The 24,895-nt window shown below is 40.7% G+C and overlaps 1 protein-coding gene across 1 annotated transcript in view; it reads right to left on the reverse strand.

Annotated features, from left to right (window-relative positions):
* The window catches only part of ACO1 (aconitase 1), a 65,277-nt gene that overhangs the window by 16,833 nt on the left and 23,549 nt on the right, over positions 1–24,895 (reverse strand). The window contains exons 2-13 of the mRNA XM_065908433.1: positions 23,105–23,223; positions 19,299–19,467; positions 17,589–17,726; positions 10,853–10,922; positions 10,550–10,733; positions 9,918–10,057; positions 7,753–7,924; positions 6,215–6,315; positions 5,138–5,254; positions 3,865–4,024; positions 2,202–2,337; positions 16–100 (exon numbers count right to left, since the gene is read on the reverse strand). Of these exons, the coding sequence (XP_065764505.1) occupies positions 16–100; positions 2,202–2,337; positions 3,865–4,024; positions 5,138–5,254; positions 6,215–6,315; positions 7,753–7,924; positions 9,918–10,057; positions 10,550–10,733; positions 10,853–10,922; positions 17,589–17,726; positions 19,299–19,467; positions 23,105–23,201 (1,569 nt within the window). The 5' untranslated portion in view covers positions 23,202–23,223. The remainder of the gene's footprint in view (positions 1–15; positions 101–2,201; positions 2,338–3,864; positions 4,025–5,137; positions 5,255–6,214; positions 6,316–7,752; positions 7,925–9,917; positions 10,058–10,549; positions 10,734–10,852; positions 10,923–17,588; positions 17,727–19,298; positions 19,468–23,104; positions 23,224–24,895) is intronic.

Below are 24,895 nucleotides of genomic sequence, written 5' to 3' on the forward strand. Positions count from 1 at the left end.
CTCCCCTGTAATTACCTGCACGATGGCCTCTACCACAGCCTCCGGTAAGGGCCCGCTGTTGCCGATACAGGTCATGCAGCCGTAGCCCACCACATCGAACCTGGTGCGGGAGAGAAGCGAAGGGTGCAGGATGACTCCCAGTGGGCCCGCCTGCTGGTTCCTGGAGACCACTGATTAGAGGAGGCTAACACAGGGCTGCCTCTCTGAGGCTTTCATGCTCAGGAGCGTTTTGATCTACTATTCATTCATCCCAAATCATTCAGTTAAGACTCCTTTTTATAATTTACTTTAAAAAAAGACTGAAGTATAGTTGATTTTATATTGTATTTTACCTATTTTACACCTAGTAGTGTGTATCTGTTAATCCCATACTCCTAATCCCTCCCCCTTCCAAATCCCCAACTTTCCCTTTGGTAACAGTAAGTTTGCTTTCTCTATCTGTGAGTCTGTTTCTATTTTGTAAAAAGACTCATTTACATCATTTTTTAAAGATTCCACATACTAGTGCTAATATATAATAGTTGTTTTTTTCTGCTGACTCACTTCATTTAGTACCATATTCTCTAGGTCCATCCATATTGTTGTGAATGGCAATATTTCATTCTGTTTTCTGCTGAGTAGTATTCTGTTATGTATGTATCTTTAATCCATTCATCTGTTGATGGACACTTAGGTTGCTTCCATGTCTCAGCTATTACAAACAGGGCTGCTATGAACATGTGGGTACATTTATCTTTTCGAATTAGAGTTTTTGTCTTTTCCAGATATGTGCCCAGGAGTGGAACTGCTGGATGATATGGTAGCTCTACTATTTTTAGTTTTTTAAGGAACCTCCATACTGCTTTCCATATTGGTGACACCAATTTACATCCTCACCTACAGTGTAAGAAGGTTCCCTTTTCTCTACACCCTCCACACCCTCTCTAGCATTTATTATTGACTTTTTGATGATGGCCATTCTGAGTGGTGTAAGGTGATACCTCATTGTGGTTTTGATTTGCATTCCTCTAATTATTAGTGTTATTGAGGATCTTTTTATGTGCCTGTTGGCATCTGTAAGTCTTCTTTGAAAAAATGTCTATTCAGGTCATCTGCTCATTTTTTGACTGGGTTGTCTGTCTAATATTGAGCTGTATGAGCTATCTGTATATTTTGGAAATTAACCCCTTGTTGGTTGCATTGTTTGCAAATATTTTCTCCCATTCTATAGCTTATCTTTTAATTTTGCTGATGGTTTACTTTGATGTGCAGAGTTTTTTGATTTCCTTTCGGTCCTATTTATTTTTGCTTTTATTTCTTTTGCCTTGGGATATTGCTATGACTTATGTCAGAGACTGTTTTGCCTATGTTCTCTTCTAGTAGTTTTATGGTGTCATGTCTTACATTTAAGTCTTTAAACCATTTTTAGTTTATTTTTGTATATAGTGTGAACAGTATCCTAATTTCATTCATTTAAATGAGGCTGTCCAGCTTTCCCAAACCACTTACTGAAGAGACTGTCTTTTCTCCATTGCATATCCTTACCTCCTTTGTCAAAGATTAATTAACTATTGGTGAATGGGTTTATTTCTGGTCTCTCTACTCCATATAATTTACTTTTATAAGTAATTCGCTTTTTAAATTTGTAAGTAAATTATGAGGAGACTACCTAAATGATCTGTAATTTTTTAAAGTCAAAATCAGATATCTGATATCTTGATTCACTATTCTTATTATATAATCCCAGGGACTTCCAACTTTTATGAGGTTCATAATAAAGATCTATGTCAATTAAGTAAGTAATAGTGGGTTACTAGAAGAAACTGTATTTGGAAACAAATAATTGACTTCAGTGAATCACAACATTTCCAGGTACGTGAAATAATTATTTTCATACAGAGGGCAGACTCTCTGTGGCAGAGCCAATATTAGCCCACAGCACACCTTCACGTAACTGAGAAAAGTTGCCCCCTCCCCTAGGAGTGCAGTGCTACAGCGGAGCACTTGGTATCAGTCCACGCTGTCTTCACGGATACCGTTGTCTGATGAACAACCAGCACAGCTGTACGGGAAGGACGTGCCTGTTGGAACGTGAGGGTTTAAGTCTGCAGTACGCAATTAGATACCATCAGATAAGCTTACATCCATTTCAAGGTGACTTAGCAAGGTATCTGTGGAATACAATGCAACAAAAGCAATGGTGTAAGAGACTTCTCCCTCACCCAAGCTGAGAGAGGTAAGGCATGACTCCGCTTTCCCGCAGGTAGTAGGTGACCACGCCACTTCCGGGAGACAGGCTAGTTTTGATGTAAGGCTTCACGCTCAGGCCTGCATCCACAGCCTTCTTTGCTAACAAGCCTGTGAAACAGTAAACACAGACATGGTTGCAGGCTGCCCACTCTAGGCACCACAGACAGTTCAGGAAACAGTGACTTTGGTCTGCACTTCTGCACCGCCTGCCAGGACCCCACTCACGCTGGCGCTTTCTGCCATTTTTTTCTGCCTAATAGAAACCAAAGCCTGGCGTGCTGCAGTCCACGGGGTTGCAAAGAGTCAAAGATGACTGAGAGACGAACAGTAGAAACCAAGTGCCCACTAGCACAAAGTCATTCACGTTTGTTGAGTAAGCTCAGAACGAGCCATGGATGTGAATGACATGAAAAGAGTAGTGCTTTTTCTTTTTTAAAAGAGATAAACCATTCATGATTATATTATAGAGTGAGTTTTTCATTTCTGGAGGGAAAGCAATTTTTCTAATTATATTTAGATAAAAAATAATTGGAAGGGCCTGTTCTTAAAGTATACGAACTGTGTACTAGTTGGTAAGGAGTACAGTCCACCTAGAAGTTAAAAATCTTGCTCTCAGATATTTCTTAAAGTGGAAGATCAAGGGCTGCTGGGTCACTTGATTCTGGGCAAATCCAGAGGCTATGTATGACAGGGACACTTGGGTGCTCTGACTTAGGACATCTCGCGGAAGTAGGAAAGAAAGAAGGAGTGTGGGTACTAAGAGACAAGAAGCTCCAGACAAGCTGGTGTCTTGTCTTAAGGAAACTTGTTTGTCCAAAGCTTAGGGGCAAGAGACGAATACTTGGACAAAGAAAGGTTTCCTTATGCACCCGTCCACTTCTTAAAGAAAGAACTATTTGTGTGTGGACACAAGAGGAACTCTTCAGGATATTTTAAAACTTGGAAAGTAAAGGGACCTTATATTAGTGAAACTCTGCATGTAAACATTAAATAACCAGAATTGCATAATAGGCAGGTAAGTTTTATCAACCAAGTGTCCTGTTTGCTAATTCAGATGCACTTGGCAATGTATCTAAGACTAAATGCCACTGTATAAAAAAAGGGATTTTACGAAGAACAATCTGTGGCATGAAAACATTTTTTCCTCTTTCTAAATTCAGACACAAGATTCTAGGCTTTACCAGAAATTCATCTTTCCTTCCTCTCTCTTCCTTATTTTCTGTGTTAATTCTAAAGACCATAATACTTTAAATATTTTATATTGGCACTATTTATTGAATAGACATTTCTGGGCCAATTAGTCTCTGCATCTGGGAAGGACAAGGTTCAGGGAACTGCGAAAGTCAAAGTGTTAGTCACTCGGTCGTGTCTGACTCTTTGTGACCCTATGGACTGTAACCCAGCAGGCTCCTCTGTCCATAGGACTCTGCAGCAAGAATACTGGAGTGGGTTGCCATTCCCTTTTCCAGGGGATCTTCCCAACCCAAGGATCAAATCCGGGTCTCCTGTCCTGCAGGTAGATTCTTTGTGGTCTGAACCACCAGGGAATCCCCACACATAAAACTTAATTAAACCCTTGGGTTATGTCTTGGAAATTCCCACCCCCATGTCCACAAGACCATCAGATGTATTTACCTGCCCCTAACATCACAGATGGATTACTGGTGTTTGTGCAGCTAGTAATGGCAGCGATTACCACAGAACCATGAGCAAGGGTGAACTTGCTGTTATTATAGATAAATGTCTTATGGTCATTATGATGGTCTGGAGCAACCTGGAATCCTTTAAATCCTTGCTATAGGAAGAAAAAAAGAAAAAAAAAATATATATATGGTCAAAAGTTCTCACTTTGGAAGGAGAAGAAGCACTTTGGTAATTATAATTCTTAAAACATAAACATCTCAGCTGGTAAATTCTGAAATGCTACAGAAAAAAAGTTCCCTTTCCTTTTTTTAAAACTTTATAAAAGGGAGTCATGATTTCTGAATCTTATTTTGCTTTGAAATTATTAGCAATTACCTCCTTCCCACCATAAATATTGAAACACTACAACTACAAATTTAGCTTAAAGTTAGTCTAACTCAAGCAATTAGTACAGATTTAATGGCAACAGAGGGCAGAGACACTAACCATATGGAAATTTAGAAAAAAGTGCCATTTTGCCCAGATTCAGCCAAGCATGAGCAATGAGGCGAACACAGTGCAGCTGAACATTTGGTAAAAGGCTGGTGTTCCATGGATAAAACCCATCACTAGTCTTAATCATTCATTTGGGAAATTTTTCATTGAAAATCTGCTGTGTACGAGATGCTCTGATGGGCACTGTGTGGGACACAAATGTGACTGCGACATAAATCCTATCCTCAGACTTCAGAGTTTAGTAAAAGAATCAGACGTGCAAATAACATAAAGTACCAACAATGCAGTTAAAGGATGTGAAACGCCATCACAGGGGTTTAGACTCACGCCAGAACGTTCAAATGAGGGAGAGATAACTTTGTGCTATGAGATCTGAGGTCATGCTGTGGAGGAGCTGAGAGATTGGGGCATGCTGGTGAGGAAGGGCATGTAGGCAGGGGTGGCATGAACAAAATTAGTGGCCAGAATAGCTTGTTCAAGCAGAGTGAACGCTGTGGTGAGTCATGTGAAGAGTGGATATGCTTTGGAAAAGGAGAGTTAGAAAAAATGAAAAGGAGGGTTGAATGTGTTTACAGGCAATCGAGGGCTATGAGGAAGCTGCTCAGCTCCTAGCTAAGGCGGGAGGAGGCACTGAGAGGTTCAGTTTGGAGAGGAAATGCCTTCAGTACTAGGCTTCAGGAAGATTCATCATCGGGAGGGGTGAAAAGAAGCCTGTGCCTGAAGAAGCCAGCAGGGGGAGGGTCTCCACCCACCTCTCCCAGCTCCCTACCTTGGCCCCCAGGCAGCTCTCAAAGTCCTTTTTCATGTCAGACACAGCCACTTTGTCCTGAGGCCTTTTGGGTCCGCTGCAGCAAGGCACTACTGTTTTCAAGTCTAACTCCACAACCTGTCCACCCAGAAGAAAACGAACCACAGAACTGGCATTATACTCACAAAGAAAAAAACACAGCTGTGCCAGAGAATTTACACCACAACAACAAGAACAAACAAACTGGACTACCACATTCAAAACCAAGAAAGCCAGGGTCCCTTTTTAACACTGAAGGGATGAATTTCCAGAGATCCAGAAGAGCACTTTGGTAGCATGCGACAGGCAGAAGCCTTGCACACTCTCAGAAAGACCAGGGTGGGCCCTATGGCTGCTGTGGTCTTCCACTTGGCCCTCTTTATAAAGCAGCTCATATATCCTTTTAATTGCTTCAGTTAGTCTGAGACGTGTTTCCTACTGAAATGATAAACCATTGTAATTTTTCTAAGATGACTTGGGGAGATGTCGTCATTAAGTCATCAATGCCAAGAAATGGCCCCTAGTCTGATGGAGTATTTCCTTCCCTCAGCATATTAATAATAGGAAAGGAAATAATAGTCCCACATCTGGTTTACCCTCTGATCTTGGCTATAGAGAAAAATGTGGGTTTAGTTTGCACCCTGGACAATGAGTAAAGATAAGTGTAGTGGATAAACTGAACTAACTGATTGGCGCACACTTAATCAATTGGCTTGCACATTCATTTCTTCCCTATCTATAATTCTGATGAGCTTATCAGCCTTTAAATAGCTCCAGTCCTTCTAAACTTCTTCTCCAAAGGTCATCTACAAAAGAGGAATAAATCAAAGAAGGAGACACTCAACCTAATGGCCAGGAAGAACGGGGGAAGTTATGTTATTTTGTTATGTCTGAAATTCCTTATCTTTTTTATTTTTTCAGCCTTTAACACCCTATTCTTTTGTGGTAACTTGGCAGTGACTAATTTCCTACAAGTACACCCCCCTAGGAAAAACTTTCACAATTAAAACCACAGGCTTGAGGAAGAGGAAACGTGTTCAATGAGAGGTGCTCCCATACCTGGGCAAATTCTGGGTCTTGAGAGGAGTCATTGAAGTCCCGAAACATTCCTACAGCCTGAAGATACTGTTTAATATGCTGTACTTTTTCTTTGTCACGACCTAATGGGCATTTTAAGAAGTAACAAGTAACAGATGTCAGTATTTTTTGATGAAACTAATACCTTTTGCAGCAACTGCATAAATAATGGGGGTTTCACTTAAAACACTCCAAGCCCTCTGCTAACACTGCAGCCTTCAGGCTCATGGTTTGCCTTTCGAACAGATGCTGCTGTTTACTAGGGACCACGAACCAATCTGCTGTTCTACCGAAGGGACTGTTTTCTGAAAAGGATTCTAGTCTTCCTTATAAGTACTCCTCTCTCTTGGTTATAGTTCTTTTTTTTTCCCCCCAATTATTTGGCGGCACTGTGTGGCATGTAGGATCTTAGTTCCCTGACCAGGGATGAAACCCACGCACCCTGCATTGAAAGCACGGAGACTTAAATCACTGGACCACTGGGGAAGTCCTGATTATGGTTCTGAATTAAGAGGCTCCTAAGATCAGCAAATTGCCAAAGTGTCCCTCCTATGCATCTGCCTTCAGCTGGCCATAGACCCTCAACATTCTACATTAGTCCTGTTAAAACAGTAATTTCCCCCCATCTCCTACCACAAACCACGAGCTATGTGCCCAGCACTGTGGGCTAAACTTTTTCAATGCATTATTTCAATGTCTAATCCTTTATCCTGACCTTCTGAGACAAACAATATTATTATCCTTATGTATAGATGAGGAAATAGTGGCTCAAGAAGATTAAATAACTTTTCCATGGAACACAGGCTGTAAATGGCAGAACCAGGAGTCGAAGCTGAGTTTAACTCCACAGTTCAAAGTCTTAACTCATGATACTGTATCACCAGGAATATGACCCCAAATGCTCTGCTGTTTCATTGAGAAAGATCCTGGTTGTAGGAGATAATACGCATGGTTTGCCCAATGGACACGCAGTCCTCCCATTTCTCTGACAGTAAATTAAGACTGCTGGAGAGCTTGATTCTTGGATCCACATCAGATCAGCACTTTTGTTTGCCTGTTCACTTTCACTGAATTGTCAAGGTCATCAGCTGTCAGCATGGATCTTATAACAGATGACTGTCTGATCTTCATTAGCATATTTATCATGACCTGTTGTTGGGTCCCAGCGTTCACTACACCCCCTATCACCCTCTCCATGAAAACACATGGGAGAAATTTCTCTTAGGTTTCTGTTTAAGAAAGGATTTGCCTTCTCTAAAACCATTTATGTCATTTCAATAGAGGTTATAAATTCAGTACCAGATCAGTAAGAGGTTCAGTGGCCACCTCTAGATCACAGAAACCAACCTTATTTCTGGGTGTAGTCTGCAGCCTTCTGCTCCCCACCATCCCTTCCCTTCTCTTCTTTAGGGTGATGCCCCTACTATTTAACTGAGGGACAGAGGCAGAAGGTAGCACTCCAGTTCTCAGCCTTCTCTGAACTGTACAGAGGACCTTCTGTTCTCAGGTTCTGCACTTACCTGTCTGCACTAGGTACTTGATACTGACTTCATCAACTGGGAAAAAGGCGGCAGTGGCCCCATACTCTGGACACATGTTGGCAATCGTAGCTCGGTCGGCAATGGACAACTGGGCTACTCCTGGCCCAAAGAACTCGACAAACTTGCCCACTACCCCAACCTGGCGGAGGTGCTGAGCGACAGGATAATAACAGAATTTGAGATTTGATAACCCACAGTTCTTTTTCAGTATTTATTTATGTTTTATGGTCATGCCAGATGGCATGCAGGATTGTAGCTCCCCAATCAGGGATTGAACTCGTGCTCCCCACATTGGGAGAGCAGAGTCTTTACCAGTGGACCAACAGAGAAGTCCCGACAACCCTTATTTAAAATGCAGAACTATCCCCTTGCAGTTCTCATAAACTAGCCTTGTGAGTCAACACAAACAATAAATTAGCCCAATATATTTTGGATTATGGGCTTCCCAGGTGGCTCAGTGGTAAAGAATCGGCCTACCAATGTAGGAGACGCAGGTTGGATCCCTGGGTTGGGAAGATCCCCTGGAGTAGGAAATGGCAACCTGGTCTAGTATTTTTGCCTGGAAATTTCCATGGACAGAGGAGCCTGGCAGGCTACAGTCCATGGGGTTGCAAAGAGTCAGACACAACTGAGCACACATTATAGATTACTTTTAAAAATAAAACTTAAAAGGCAATGCAACTAATACAACATGGTATCCTGTAGTAGATCCTAGAACAGAAAAGGGACATTACTAAAAAGACTGGTGGAATTTCTAGTTTAGTTAAAAATGTCATACCAAGGTTAACTATTTCTGATAAACGTACTATGGTTACGTAAGATGTTAACATCTGGGGGGGCTGAGAGAAAGGTAACAGAACTCTGTATTACCTTTACATCAACTCGCCTATAAATCTAAAATTATTTCAAGACAGGTCTTGAGAAAGAAAAAATAATATAAAAACACAATAATAAGAAAAGTTTTCAAAATGAGAAAACTTTCTAAAGATTAAATAAATTCTTTCAACTTAAATTAGTTATGATTTGCACTTGCTGAGTAAGCAAATGCCTTGTTTCCAAGTGTATAATGAATGAATATCCTGAACATAAGTATAAGTCAAAGGTAACCAAAAGATTCAGGCAGTCTGACTCCCACATCTTTTCCATACAAGCCATTAGTCAGAGCTGCAGCATAAGTGACCAGCTTGGGCCTGCATGAAATCAGTTTCATGAAGTGTGTGGACAACCAGTAGAAAGGCTCTTCTGATTATGTGGCATTCTGCGAAATTTTGCGGGTAAAGCCTATGTTATTCTACACTTGAACGATGTGGACATCTCTGATAAGCTGTAGTATTCAAACATATCCAATTCTGATTTTCATGAAGATTAAATCAAAAGTGTAGTATCCATCCCAAATACCCCAAGCCTCCAAACTATACAACCAGAAAAAACTTTGTGATAATAAAAAAATTACTTTTCTAATAATCTTTCAAAATGAAACTGCCTTCTTTCTGCAAAGCAAGCAAATCATCATAAAAGATTACTTCCAACAAGGGCAAATTTTCCAGCTTGGAAAAACATCCATTACAATAATGTAACTTATAATACAGAGAAAGAAATTGTAAAAGTCAAAAATTATTCATAGAAAGAGTTTGTTATTTACATACAAAGAAGAACCACATGAAAAAAGTACAGAAGTATAAACATATGCATGGAAATGATTTTGTACAACCTCAGCATAATGATTATCTCTAGAAATGAGGAGGGTGGCTTTAGCCATAAACATCACATTTCACTACTTAAAAAAATGTACATACAGAGAGAGCTCTGAAGCAAAAACAGCAAAATGTTACCATCTGTTAAGTTTATGTGGTGGGCATATAAGTGTCATTTTAACTTCTGTGTATTTAAACTATTTCACGGTTTCAAAAACTTTTTTTTTTTTTAAAGAAAAAGATCCACGCAGTAACAGAGGAGTAACGTGAACCTAATGATCTGAAATTTGACCACAGAATTCTCACCTTATCTTGTCTCTTTTAAAGTCATCAACGTACTATTTCCTAGCATTCCTAGCACATGGAAACCAAGAGAGAGTCCATTAAGGACTTCCTCCCAGTTTGTCACTGAGACTCTCTAAGACCCCAGAAGCGGCAGCGCTTGGTTACCTTGGTGATGGTGAGCACGATGTCAGTGGATGTTACCAGGGGCTGGGGACTTCCCACCAGCCGGTAGCCGATCACCTGGGGAAGCACCATGCTGATTGGCTGGCCCAGCATCACAGCTTCCGCTTCGATACCACCCACACCTGTATGCAAAAATGGTTTCATGACTCCTCAGGCATAGTTCAGTATCATTAATAAGTAGTCAACCCACTTACAATATTTTACTAGTGTAGAGTTATATTTCTATAAAGAACAGTTATCTTTCCTTTATTTCCCTCTACAGAATTTTTAACAAGTGTTTCTTGGAGTGTGGTCTCCCGACATCTAGATCAAAATCCCCATGATTCCACACAGAAAAGGAGTATCCATTTTTAACAAACTCTCTGGGTGGTTTTAAATTATTTTAAATGTCCTTAACCCCCTGTTCCAATTCATTCTTCCAAACATTATACTGAGTGCGTAAAAGGCACAAAACACTTTTTAGGGTACTGGAAATAAAGCAGTAAGCAAAACAGACAAAAATACCTTTCCGATATTTGTTGGTCATTCAAATTCATGCTGCTGGAATGTAATGGTATCAAAGTAAATCGAAGTCCATATCACAGACCAGCATATATGGCACAGGAACTACTCACCCCAACCGAGGACGCCCAAACCATCAATCATGGTGGTGTGTGAATCTGTGCCCACAAGGCTGTCTGGGTAGTAGTATCCATCCTGATCAAAGACCACTCTTGCCAAATACTCCAGATTCACTTGGTGGATGATTCCTGAGCCCGGTGGAATAATCCTCATGTTCCGAAAGGCCTGAGAGCCCCACTAGGGTTGAGAAATGGGAGGAGCACTGTGAATGCCAGACACACTTTTACGCAGCTTACCGCTCCCTCGCACCCCACACACATGAAGAATCAATCAGTGGAACCAAGCTCTGCCCGTACCTTTAAAAATTCAAATCGTTCTTTATTTCTTTCAAATTCCAAGTCTTGATTCTTCTTTAAACTGTCTGCCCTGTCAAAGAGAACAAGTAAACGTGTAAATTTTAAGGCTTGATATGTTACCAAAGTTATTGATGATAATAAGCCAAATGGCATATTATCTGTAGGCCTGCTGGGTAGTAATGCATTTATTCACATGGCAAAGAAGAGTTAATTAAAGTAAAAAGAACTTTATTTTTTGATTGAGGTGATTTTTTACAATGCCTTTAAACATGGTGGGTAGAAAACATTAAGTGAATCTAAGTAAAAACTATTCTAATCATAAAGTCTGAGTCTTAGGAACAGACTTAAGACATTTATGATGAGAACAGTAGTTTAGATTCTTAAAGAAGCCTTCTTTCCATACATCTTTCTCATCTGTGACTTTGTTACGACACCCCTCTGAGCTGAGCCATTCCTGGGCCTGGCATTTTCATCTGTCTTATGTTGGGAGACAGGGACCCAGTGATGCCAGGAGGCACAAGAATTTGTAGGATCACAACCTCCTATCCTCCAAATGGAGGTTTGTAGGGCAGATGATGCCACCCAGGAACATCTATAAAACCCAAATTACATGCCAAAGTTTGCTGAAAGTCAGTCCATCCATCAGGATAGACATGGACAATGCAGACTATCAGGAAGCTTTTCCAGGATTTTTATAATCAAACTGCACTGTTTTGAGTCAAGGTAGAATAAGTCATAGTGGTAACTGCATGCTGAGCACACAGGAAGCACGTGTCATGGACTGACTGAACACATGGAAGGATAGTAAAATTAACTTCTAAGACCCAAGTCAGACCTCACTAATTGATAGTTAACACTTACTGACATTACGAGAGCTAGGCACTAAAGTGCTTTACATTTATTTTCTAATTTAGTCTCCAAAACAGCCCTTTAAGTTAGGGGCAAGTAATATCCACATTTCTTTCAAGAGGAGACAGACAGAAGGTAAGGTGCTCCAGACCACCCAGCAGGTAAATTGGAATTGGTATTGAAACCCAGGCAGTCTGACTCCAGAATCGATGTTCTAAATCCCTATACTGCCTCCTTGCAGTAGTAGTTACAGAAACTGTAGCAGTGCTGCTGGTATTGTAATAGCAACAACCTCCATAATAATTATAGCAGAAGACAAAGTGCAAGATTGCAAGATGCGTCATAGAGTTTACACACGTGAACTCATTCAATCATTGTAACAACCCCTCACGTAGGTACTACTATTATCCCAATGTATAGAAGAGGAAGCTGAGGCACAGAAAGATTAGATAACTTTTCCAAGTACACTGAGGGCTCTATCCCTCTGGTCCCCACCTGTGTCTTCAGGTCCTCCACCTTCATCCTAGTATACTGAGGGCTCCATCCCTCAGTCCCCACCTGTGTCTTCAGGTCCTCCACCTTCATACCAGTACACTGAGGGCTCCATCCCTCAGTCCCCACCTGTGTCTTCAGGTCCTCCACCTTTATAACAATACACTGAGGGCTCCATCCCTCAGTCCCCACCTGTGTCTTCAGGTCCTTCACCTTCATACCAGTACACTGAGGGCTCCATCCCTCAGTCCCCACCTGTGTCTTCAGGTCCTCCACCTTTATAAAAATACACTGAGGGCTCCATCCCTCAGTCCCCACCTGTGTCTTCAGGTCCTCCACCTTCATACTAGTACACTGCGGGCTCCATCCCTCAGTCCCCACCTGTGTCTTCAGGTCCTCCACCTTTATAACAATACACTGAGGGCTCCATCCCTCAGTCCCCACCTGTGTCTTCAGGTCCTTCACCTTCATACCAGTACACTGAGGGCTCCATCCCTCAGTCCCCACCTGTGTCTTCGGGTCCAGATCCATATTCCCAATGTATCCTGAGCATCTACACCAGGAATGCTTTGGGCACCACAAATGCAACAGGTCAAATTTTAATGTGTGACCTTCCTCCCTACATCCTCCTCCTTGTCCTTGTCTGTCCATCCCTCATCTAAAGATCTCTTTTCCCACTTAGTACCTACAGCTATCAGAGTGTTTATTCCAGAAACAGCCTCCTGTCCAGTTTCTCTCAATCTAGTCAACCTATCTTTTGTACTGTCACCAGAATTTGGTTTAAAAAAAAAAAAAAGATTGTTACAACCCATGAATCTGCCAGGGGATTCCATTTTCTAAATAAAGTACAAATCCCTTTCTTTAAAAAACAAGGTCCTTCAGTCTGACCTCAGACTTCCTTCATGCACTCTCTCCCATCCTCCAGTCCAAACTTTCAGCTTCAGCTGCACTGTGGCCTTCATACTCTCCCATACCACACTTTCCTCGTGCCTTCGCATGCTCTGTTCTCTGTGCAGAATGCCTTTCCAGCTCCTTGTGGTAAACATGCCTGGGGACCTAGATCAAGTGATACTCCTGGAAGAAACCCCCAACTCTCCAAGTGAGTGATTTCATTCCTACACTTGCTAACTGCATTCAAGCTATGCATTCTCTAATCTCTCTGCTTTTTGAGACTAACCTGCTTCTTGAACAAATACTGGCACACAATAGGTCTGTTAAATAGAATTATTTTTAATTTAAAAAAAAAAGGAAAGGCATCTTGGAACATTATTCTTAATCATGTATGGCCCTGCTCCATCTCTTCTGCTGTACTCTGAACACACACGACACGGACTCCCAGTCATTATGCCTCATCCTCCTGTCTCTAGAAGGATGTCAGAGCTCCTTACAGCAGAAGCAGGACTGGAAGAAGACCATTTAACCCACAGAATTTTTGGTTTTTGATTAAGTTTGAAATGAATGACACAGTCATAGGACAAGCAGAAGCCAGAATGCTTAGGCTGCTTTACGGTATGTTAATTCTAAGTTAAAAAAAAAAAAAAAACAACCCACCACCAACAATCCTTTTAGTCACTAAAACAGAACAACTTTCATGCTAACCTTGGCTCTTTCTTTAACTTAGTTCTAGTTATTCGAATGAATAAACAGACCTAGAATTCAGAGTTTTCTACCACTCAGAACTGTCCTAGATTTACCCAGTCTGGTGAGTTTTTAATAAGATCTCTTAATGTGAATGGCCTCACAGATTAAAGAGGAAATGTCTCCTTATTTACATAAATTGAAATCAGATCTGGATGTAGTTCAAAGTTTCTGAGTATTACATTTAATGGTACTCCAGAAATTCACAGAAAATATTTATAGAGGAAATAGTTCAGACATTTTTGAAATCTGGTTGGAAACGGCTATATTCTTGTTGGGATTTTTAAAAAGGTTATTTCTGAGATAACTTTGAAAAACATTATAATAATGCATTAGTTAGACTCTTCATTCCTAAAGATAGTGTGAAGCCAATTACTAATATTCAAACAAAGGAAAGAGCTTAGAAATACTTAACTGAGAAAATTCACCATCCCACCACCCCTTACCCAGTTATACTAGTTCATTTCTGGAAATAGCTGGAAATAAGCCCGCAGCACAGAGTTCCACAAAAGTTGAGACATATCACATTTAATTCTTTACAAAAATGAGGAAACAGACTGGGAGGTCAAATTGCAAAACCAAACTCAAGAAATAAAAACAAAACACTAGCAATGAAAATGCTTCTCACAGAAAAGTTTCTCTCGAATTAAAAAAAAAAAGTGTTTGCTAGATTTGGGTATCATTTTGGATCAAAGCTCAACCTTGGACTTTGCGTTTTTCAAAACAATATTTTCAGTATTACAGTGTAAATGAAAAAGGTCCATCAAAAATTGAAACCAGAGTTGATAGATGTCACAGCTTAAAGAGGAAGCCAAGTCACAGTGAACTCAGTGCTGATTCAGATTCTTTACCTACTTAAGAGTCAGGAGTTCTTTGAGTTTTGAGTCAAATAACTTCAGACATTAAAACAATTGCAATTCTGTCTCCACCAGTACCTTTACCTTCCAGGCCAGGGATATAAAGGTAAATCCATGAAGGCCAATGAGCGTCTTCAAGAAAGATAAGTATTCAAGAATGATTTTGTGAGGTTGTTGTTCAGTTGCTAAATCATGTCCAACTCTTTGTGACCCCATGGACTTCCCTGTCCTTCACTATCTCCCGGAGTTCGCTGAGACTCATGTCCATTGAATCAGTGATGCTATCCAACCATTTCATCCTCTGCCATCCTCTTCTCCTTTGCGTTTGTGAGCTTACTTTTTATTCATTTCTGAAGTGGGACTTTAGGAAACATACTTACTCTTCAATAGGACAATAGTTTGTGTATTTTTAACTCTTCCATTAAAAAAAAAAATATTAGATTGAGCTCATATAATTTAAGGGGGGAAAAAAAAAAAGACATGTCACCTAAGGATGGGTTTAGAGTCCAAAGGAAAGGAAAGAGCTGGCAAGTATCCAGCCTGTTTGTTCCAAGAACCGACAGTTCAGGAGACAAAGCAGGTTTCTCTCTGTTCCTGAATTTTTCTGGTTTGGATATTGTCAATACTAATTTGAGAATGACCAGTTTCTACATTTGTCTCAAGGCTATATGGAACCCACTTAAATTGCCAAGGAAGCAAATAAAGGTTTTGGGTTTTTTTCCCCCTTTGTGCGATTGGTTTCACATTCTTAAATGAACTTCTGTGATAAAAACAGCTTCTTATTGTAAAAATAAAGAATAGTTAAAATCGCTTAGCAGTTTCACACCTCTCTTTCCAATTCTTGAATCTCTGCCTAGCTTTTCACTGAGCTGAGATCACTCTACACAGGCCATTTCTCCCTGGTTCCTTGAGCTAACACATGAGCATGTTCCAAGTGTTATTAAGGATTTATATATAACCCTAAAGGTTACTTAATATATTTATTTTAAGGATGTATGTAATTTAATAAATCACTCTCCTTTGTTGGGACACCTAGAATGCTTCTAGGTTTTCTCTATTATAAATAATACTTTATTTATTTTTAATTTTAGTTTTTTTCTATTTATTTTTATTCATTGGAGGCCAGTTACTTTACAATATTGTAGTGGTTTTTGCCATACATTGACATGAATCACTATTTAGTCACTAAGCTTCTGCTGAATTTCACAAATCTATTAAAGGGTAAATCCCAGGATTTTTACTGGGATTTCAAAGGATATGGCAATTTCTAAGGATCCAAATACACACTGCTTTCATTATTTCTAATTTCTAGCGCTATCAGCAGTGTATAAAAAAGTGTCTCCATCATGACACCTTTATAATTAATAACATTTATTTTCTAATCTTAACTATGCTGATAAGAGAAAATGGTATCTCAAGGGTTTAACTTACCTTTTTATTACTTGTAAAGTTGAAAAGGCTTTATATACTGTTTACCATTTCCATTTCCTGTGAAATGTCTACTTTCCTTTGCCCATTTATTTGCTGGGTTTTACTGTTTCTTTTCTTTTTTTTAAAAAATAGGTTACACATACTCTGTATATATTAAGATTATTAACTCTTTATTGAAAATATTTCCAAGTTACCTCCTGTTAACTCTGAAGTCCTTACATCTATAGTTATTGTGCCTTTGTTTCATTCACTGCCTCTCAATTGAGAAAAGTCTTTCTCATCAAGACATTTGACACGTATAAAGTTACATTTTCTTTTAAATGTTTGATGATTTAATTTTTAAAATATTAATGCTTTCAATCATAGGTACTGTTTTTTCTACCAAAGATTTAATGTTCCCAGCATTGTATGCAGAGCAGTTATTTCTTTTTAACTAAGGTTCTATCTAAAGTTGGAAATAATTTTACTTAGTCACTTTTCTAGGTGAAGGTGTCAGCCTTCTAGCAGTACCTGGCTGCCCTACCTGTATTCATATCCTTGTTGAGTAATCTTGCAGTTACTGGAGTGTATGCCTCCACGCCTGACTTTGGGCTCGACCACGGGCCTTGCTCTGATTAATGTCATTGTGAACAGAAGTGATCAGCTGGCAGTCCCTCATCAAGGCCTTGAGAGATACTGCAGGTTCCCGCTTGCTCTCTCAAGCCTCTGTGATGCCCAGACAGCTGCTTTCTCCTTCAGCCTGGGCTCCCAAAGCAGCCCGCAGAAAACGGGGCAGGCCCCGCTGCCTGCAGACGTGCAGTGGAAACAGTCAACCCAGTCACGGCTGGGTGAGGCACGGCTGCCCAACCGCCCTCAGCTGAGATTAGCTGACCTCCCAGCTAACTGGGAGCCGTGTAAGAGAAATTTTTACCGTCTCCTGCCACTGAGATTTTACTGGAAGGTTACTGGTAGGGTCATGGCAGGAAGAGAGAAGCGGTTATCCCGAACAGTAGAAGAAACAAAAGAAAAGAAAGGTACAGACATGATGGACACTCATGTGGAGAGGCAGAGATGGCTAGATATAAAATAATTACTTGGAATCAAAAGAGGAGTAAGGATCCAGTGGTTAGAAAAAGCAAAACAAAACACCTAAACTCTTCTAAGGTCACACACATACTTGTACTAACAAGCTCTCCTGGCAGAAATTTGTTAGTGTTTTTCACCCAAATTTCAAGCTTAAACACAGCCTGCTCCCCCGCAGGAAGTAAACAGAAAGAAAAAGAAGATTAATGTCCCCATCACTAAAAAAAAAAAAAAAAAAAAAAAAAAAAAAATTCAAGGGGAAATATATAGTAAGTCTGAGTTTTTCTGAATATATCTTTTAAAGATTTTTCTTCTTTTATTTAATGATATACACACACACAAAAAAGACTTATACTTCAAGATTTTGCACAAAGCAGAAAACCCAAATATTCATCCTAGTCTCTCACCTTCTGTTGAAATCAACCTGGATGGAATGATCAATGACAAGATCAGCAGGACAGATAGGGTTTATTTTCTCTGGATTGCCTCCTAACTTTTTCACAGCATCACGCATGGCAGCAAAGTCAACCACAGCTGGCACACCCCTAAGAAATGGGAGAATTAAGCAGAAAACAAGTCTGTTAAACAAGTGTTATGCATTTTTTTTTCAGCTTTTATTTCTGCTGAAAATATTGGCAAGAGGGCTGTCTCACCAGCAGAGCAAATGATGGATGTCAGAAAAGTGAAAGCTGCTAAAATACATTTCCCTTGAGTGGAAATCAATCACATCAGTAATGAGCATTATGGCTGAGTGGTACCTCTATATGCAATTTTACTCCTGCATTAAAGTTTACAACCAATGTGGTTTACACAGAGAAACTGTCAGAAAGCTGGCACTTAAAAACTTTGGAGCTTTTTCTGCTATCACTGTTTCCTACTCACATGGTGGGCTAACAAAAGACCTGCGCAAGACATACAGATCACACCCTTCAACTTCAGGCCAAATTTAAAGGAATGGCTATAACTCAGAAAAGCAGACTGTGAATCAAATTTATATTAAGCGCATCCTTCCTTTTTATTATATTAGAGAATAACATATGAGTAATCATCCTCTAAAAAAATGAAATTTGGTCTCCAGAAGTAATAAAATAACATCGTTTAAAAAAATGAAAAGGTAGTTGTCTCAAAATGAGGCTGTGAAGGGTTTCCCTGGTGGTCCAGTGGTTGAGAACCCACCTGCCAGTGCAGGGGATGCAGCTTCAGTCCCTGGTCCGGGAAGATCCCGTGTCACAAGGCCACTCAGCCCGTGTGCCTCAACTGCTGAGCCTGTGCTCCTGAAGCCCACGGGCTGAGAGCCCGTGCTCTGCAACATGAGAGGCCACCGCAAGGGGAAGCCAGCATTCCACAACTAGAGGGTATTCCCTGCCCACTGCAGCTAAAAGCCCATGGGCAGCCATAAAACCCAGTGCAGCCAAAAATAAACAAATAAATACATAAATTTGTTTTTTTAAAGTGAGGCTGTGACGGGAAGCAGTTCTTCGGACTAGCAGGATGTGAGCAGAGACTTAACAGCAACACATCAGGCCTTGCAAACTATGTATCTCCCCTCCGGTGATACATATCAACATTCCAAGGACGGCTGTTTAAAACATGGCTCCCCCCAGAGGGATGGGGTGGGGAGAGAGGCGGGAGGGGGGATCGGGATGGGGAACACATGTAAATCCATGGTGATTCATGTCAATGTATGGCCAAAACTGCTACAATATTGTAAAGTAATTAGCCTCCAACTAATAAAAAAAAAAAAGAAAGTAAAAAATAAAACAAACAAACAAACAAAAAAACCTGGCTCCCTGGGTGACAGGATGTGGGGGAGAAAAGATTCTAAGACAGTTCCACTTCATGCTGTTTCTTTCAACTTTTTTGCTAGTACACTGAGGACTAGGATCTTCAAGACCAAGGAGAATGACCTCCACCACTGGAAAAGGTGGGTGAGTACCATCCCTGTGATTATCTCTTGCCATCTGGGATGAACGCCCTCTTTCGCTTTCAAGTGTCTCTGAATATTGAGTGAAAAATCTCACAATCACTGTGTTGTTTTTTTGTTTTTGCCTTTAAAAAGCCTTCTTTACAGGCTGACAAGGGAGGGAGAGAAGAGAGTAAGGTGACATGAGGCTCACGTAAAGTCCTGCAGGATGACTCGGGCAGGCTTAAAGGGCACTTCTATGTTCTTATGCTGCATGACCTTCCAATTCAGGATATTTTCAACATCATTTTTCTTCACCAAAAATTGATCACAGTTACGAATGGCTGCCTCCAGGAGAACTCTGATAGAAAATGGTAAGGATCCTAGGAATAAAAGGAGAAAGCATAACAAAACAAAAAACCATGAGACATCTTATTATCAGAGCTCTTTAAAGCCAATCTCCATCCAAACTTGATACAGGCAACATCCCCTCTAGTCTTTCAACAGGGAAAGAGAGTAAATTCAAACTGATTTCAATGATTTGAAATATAAGAATATTGAATGGGTTTGAGACATTCAGTTATTAGAAAATACTTATAGCCTAGGCAGAAATAAAATATTACAGTTAATTCTTTCATAACCAGTGGCTGCCTAGCCTTGGAATCCAGCAACAGAGCTTCCCTTAAGTTATCACGAAAGAAATCAGTCTAGATTATTTAATTTGCTGTATTACTATTAGTAAAACACACACACACACACACACACAGAGTAGTATTTCTTATGAAACCTCAGTGTGTAAAAAATGAGAAAATAACCCCTTTACAATGATTAAACTGAGACCAAAGAATAGTCATATATATCTTTCAAAGGAAATAAACACCTAAACTCCATGGAGTATGGTCATTGGTAACCATGTTTTTTAGAATAAGACAATGGTAATTTTTAAGAAAATTATTTTGCTTATAAAAGAAGTGGTTCATGTTGACACATAAGAATTATTCACTAGTAGTATCCAGAAAAGGCAAGAGTAAAAAGGCAGAAAAACACAGGAGTTGGGACAAAAAGGCTTGTGTTTTCATCCTCTCCCGCTATCTTTTTGTTGTTGTTCAGTTGCCAAGTTGTGTCTGACACTGAGCACCATGGACTGCACCACGCCAGGCTTCCCTGTCCTTCACTATCTCCCTGAGTTTGCTCAAACTCATGTCCACTGAGTCAGTGATGCCATCCAACCATCTTACCCCGTGTCATTCCCTTCTACTCTTGCCCTCAGTCTTTCCTAGCATCAGGGTCTTTTCCAGTGAATCAGCATCAGGCGGCCGAGGAACTGGAGCTTCAGCGTCAGCATCAGTCCTTCCATTGGATATTCATTGACCACCTGGTTGATTTCCTTTAGGATTGACTGGTTTGATCCAGTGGATGTTGGCAATTTGATCTCTGGTACCCCTGCCTTTTCTAAATGCAGCTTGTACATCTGGAAGATGTACATACTGCTGAAGCCTAGCTTGAAGGATTTTGAACATTATCTTGCTAGTATTTGAAAAGAGTACAATTGTGTGGTAGTCTGAACATTCCTTTGCATTAACCTTTGGGACTGGAATGAGAACTGACCTTTTCCAGTCCTGTGGCCATTGCTGAGTTTTCCAGATTTGCTGGCATACTGAGTGCAGCACTTTCACAGCATCATCTTTTAGGATTTGAAATAGCTCAGCTGGAATTCCATCACCTCCACTAGTTTTGTTTGTAGTAATGCTTCCTAAGGCCCACTTGAATTCATACTCCAGGAAATCTGGCTCTAGGTGAGTGATCACACCATCGTGGTTATCTGGGTCATTAAGAACTTTTTCGTACCACCTCTTTCTTGCCACCTCTTCTTAATCTCTTCTGTTTCTGTTAGGTCCTTGCTGTTTCTGTCCTTTATTGTGCCCATCTGTGTATGAAATGTTCCCTTGGAATCTCTATTTTCTTGAAGAGATCTCTAGTATTTCCCTTTCTATTGTTCTTTCTCTATTTATGTGCATTGTTCACTTAAGGCTTTCTTATCTCTCTTTGCTCTTCTCTGGAACTCTGCATTCAGTTCGGTGTATCTTTCCCTGCCTTTTGCTTCTCTTCTTTTCTCAGCTATTTGTAAGTCCTCCTCAGACAACCATTTTGCCTTCCTGCATTTCTTCTTCTCAGGGATGGATTTGGTCACCACCTCCTGTGCAGTATTATGAACCTCCGTCCATAGTTCTTCAGGCACTCTGTCAACCAGATATAATCCCTTGAATCTATTTGTCACCTCCACTGTATAATCATAAGGGATTTGATTTAGGTCATACCTGAATGGCCAAGTGGTTTTCCCTACTTTCTTCAATTTGAGCTTGAATTTTCTAATAGGGTGCTGATGGTCTGAGCCACAGTCAGCTCCAGGTCTTGATTTTGTTGACTGTATAGAGTTTCTCCATCTTCGGCTGCAAAGAATATAATCAATCTGATTTTGGTGTTGACCACCTGGTGATGTCCATGTGTAGAGTTATCTCTTATGTTGTTGGAAAAGGGTGTTTGCTCTCATCAGTATGTTCTCTTGGAGAAAGTTTCGTTAGCCTTTGCCCTGCTTCATTTTGTACTCCAAGACCAAACATGCCTGTTACTCCAGGTATCTCTTGACTTCCTACTTTTGCATTCCAGTCCCGTATGATGAAAAGGACGTTTTTTGTTGTTGTTGTTGTTGTTATTTCTAGAAGGTCTTGTTTAGGTCTTCATAGAATTGTTCAACTTTAGCTTCTTTGGCATTAGTGGTTGGGGCCTAGACTTGAATTACTGTGATGTTGAATGGTTCGCCTTGGAGATGAACAGAGATCATTCTCTCATTTTTGAGACTGAACCCAAGTACTGCATTTCAGACTCTTTTATTGACTGTGAGCGCTATTCCATTTTCTTCTAAGGAATTCTTGTCCACAGTAGTCAATATAATAGTCATCGTTATTAAATTCTCCCAGTCCCGTTTTAGTTCAGTGATTCTTAAAATGCCAATGTTCACTCTTGCCACTTCCTTTTTGACCACATAGAGTGTACCTTGATTCACGGACCTAACATTCCAGGTTCCCACTCAATACTGTTCTTTACAGCGTCGGACTTGACTTTCACCACCAGACACAGCACAGCTGAGTGTCCTTTCCACTTTGGCTCAGCCTCTTCATTGTTTCTGAAGCTTTTTCTCTGCTCTTCCCCAGTAGCATACTGGACACCTACAGACCTGGGAGGCTCATCTTTCAGTGTCATATCTTTTTGCCTTTTCATAATGTTCATGGGGTTCTCAAGGCAAGAATACTGGCGTGGTTTGCCATTCCCTTCTCCAGTGGCCCACGTTTTGTCAGGCCCTGACTAGCAGGGACATGCCCTTCAGCTGTTCCATGTAGCTGGAGGACAGGCCCAGAGCCCTGGCTTATCCACTGCTGCTTCTCATTGCATGTAAACCTTCACTGGCTGCTGGGTGTGCTGGTCAACATTCCACCCGGGGGCCTGGGCAAAGGCCCTGCTGGAGCTGTTGGCTGGAGCTGACTGATGCTGGAGGAAGCCCAGGAGCGCAGGGCTCCCCCAGGCTGTCTGCTGAAACTGCTCGCTCTAGGGCAGTCCACCACCCAGCGGCCTGACTGTTGCCCCTGGCAGCCTACTACCTATACAGTTGTTATTTCATGTCACTGACTCTCTTTGGGCCTCAGCTTCCTCAGGACTTTTTCATGTTTTTGAATATAGCCTGATAGGCTTGTTATTTAGATTAAAAAATATACACGTACAAACACTCTCTATACCAAGTGTTATATAAATGTTACATGTATATAAACATTATCTACTTGAAAATGAGCAATGTAAGAAGGGTGTGTGTGTGTATTTGTGTGGTTAATCCAGGACCATTCAGCCATTCTCTGCTACTCCCTCTTCCAACTCTCCTAAAGGCAGATTTTTTAGGTAGTTTACTTATTATGCAACTGATATTCCAATTGCTATCAGAGCATTTATATCAAAGAGCCATGTACCTACCATATCTGGAATCCTCCAATTTATTCAAATTGAAGAATTTCTTTCCTGGTTGTGAAGGATCCAAAGGCTCAACAAGGTGTGCATATGGGTTGCTCATGATTCCTGATGACCACGTGTCCCTGAAAAGGACAGAGAAAATTTAAGTTTCTACTCTCAAAGCTGGATCTTATTTATTCCGAGTATTTGCCCTCTTTAACAATTATGATACACACTGACTTCAAGAAATCACTTATTATCTTTTCAGAATAGTGGGAAGGTGGGACACAAATAATACCAGAATGATATTCTTAGCAAAGAAAATGACCTCTGTGAAGCTCCTGTGAAAGCTAGCATTCACCTCTAAAGAGTATACAATTATAAACTTCTTTTGTCTTATATCTACAACTTTCCAACATGATTGCACTGATAAGACATGAGGAAAAAGCGAAATGAAGGAAGTGTCACATGGGAAATCGAAAACATATGAACATCTGAGCTGGATTCATGTTTTGCTTGATAGGCGGTAAGAGGTCTGGAGCAGGTGACATTGCACAACTACATAAAGCCCGAAGAACTCTGGACGAGCAGGCTTGGAAACAGCTGTTTTCTTTTGTAACTGCCTCTGCAGCAGTTTAAATAAACTTGCTAGTTAGAAGTCTTCTGGACTCACTTTTACATATGGTAGCAAGACTGTGTTCACATCAAGGAATCTTTAAGGTACGTGCTGCTGCTGCTGCTAAGTCACGTCAGTCGTGTCCGACTCTGTGCGACCCCATAGACGGCAGCCCACCAGGCTCCCGTCCCTGGGATTCTCCAGACAAGAATACTAGAGTGGGCTGGCATTTCCTTCTCCAGTGCATGAAAGTGAAAAGTCAAAGTGAAATCGCTCAGTCGTGTCCGACTCTTCTCGACCCCATGGACTGTAGCCTACTAGGCTCCTCCGTCCATGGGATTTTCCAGGCAAGAGTACTGGAGTGGGGTGCCATTGCCTTCTCTGTAAGGTACCTGGTGGATAAGGTACCTGATGTATGTATAAAAGGCCAAACTCCCAATAAGTCTGGAGAGGACCCTCTACCCCAGCTCTGGGCAGAATTTCTCCTGTATCTTTTAATAAATTGTAAGTGATGAACAAAAAAGATCTGGCCTGCACCATACAGATAAACAGCAATTCAAATAACTATATGACTTAGAGCAAAACACTCCAGGGTAGGAGTTGGAAGACTTGGTTTCTAGATCTACCTCTTTGGAGAAAATCCTTATCAGTCCATTCTTCTGTCTTGATTATTATACAAGATTAGTAAAATTTCCCTACTTAATCCAAGGTTTTATGAATAAATATTTAAAAGTTCAACCTATTTTGCAGATGACTGATATGAAATGATCAACATATTATTATAAAATGAAAAAAACGAAAAGATATGCATCTTGATACTGCTGCTGCTGCTGCTAAGTCGCTTCAGTCGTGTCTGACTCTGTGCAACCCCATAGACGGCAGCCCACCAGGCTCCCCCGTCCCTGGGATTCTCCAGGCAAGAACACTGGAGTGGGTTGCCATTTCCTTCTCCAATGCATGGAAGTGAAAAGTGAAAGTGAAGTCGCTCAGTCATGTCCAACTCAGCGACCCCATGGACTGCAGCCTACCAGGCTCCTCCGTCCAAGGGATTTTCCAGGCAAAAGTACTGGAGTGGGTTGCCACTGCCTTCTCCCGTATCTCAATAAACCCATCATAAATTGGAAATACCATAAGCCGAAATGCATTTAATGTACTAAGCTACTGAACATCACAGCTTAGCCAAGCCTACCGTGGATACT

The sequence above is a fragment of the Muntiacus reevesi genome, chromosome 17, assembly GCF_963930625.1.
Source record: "Muntiacus reevesi chromosome 17, mMunRee1.1, whole genome shotgun sequence".
In the NCBI taxonomy this organism is placed as follows: domain Eukaryota; kingdom Metazoa; phylum Chordata; class Mammalia; order Artiodactyla; family Cervidae; genus Muntiacus; species Muntiacus reevesi.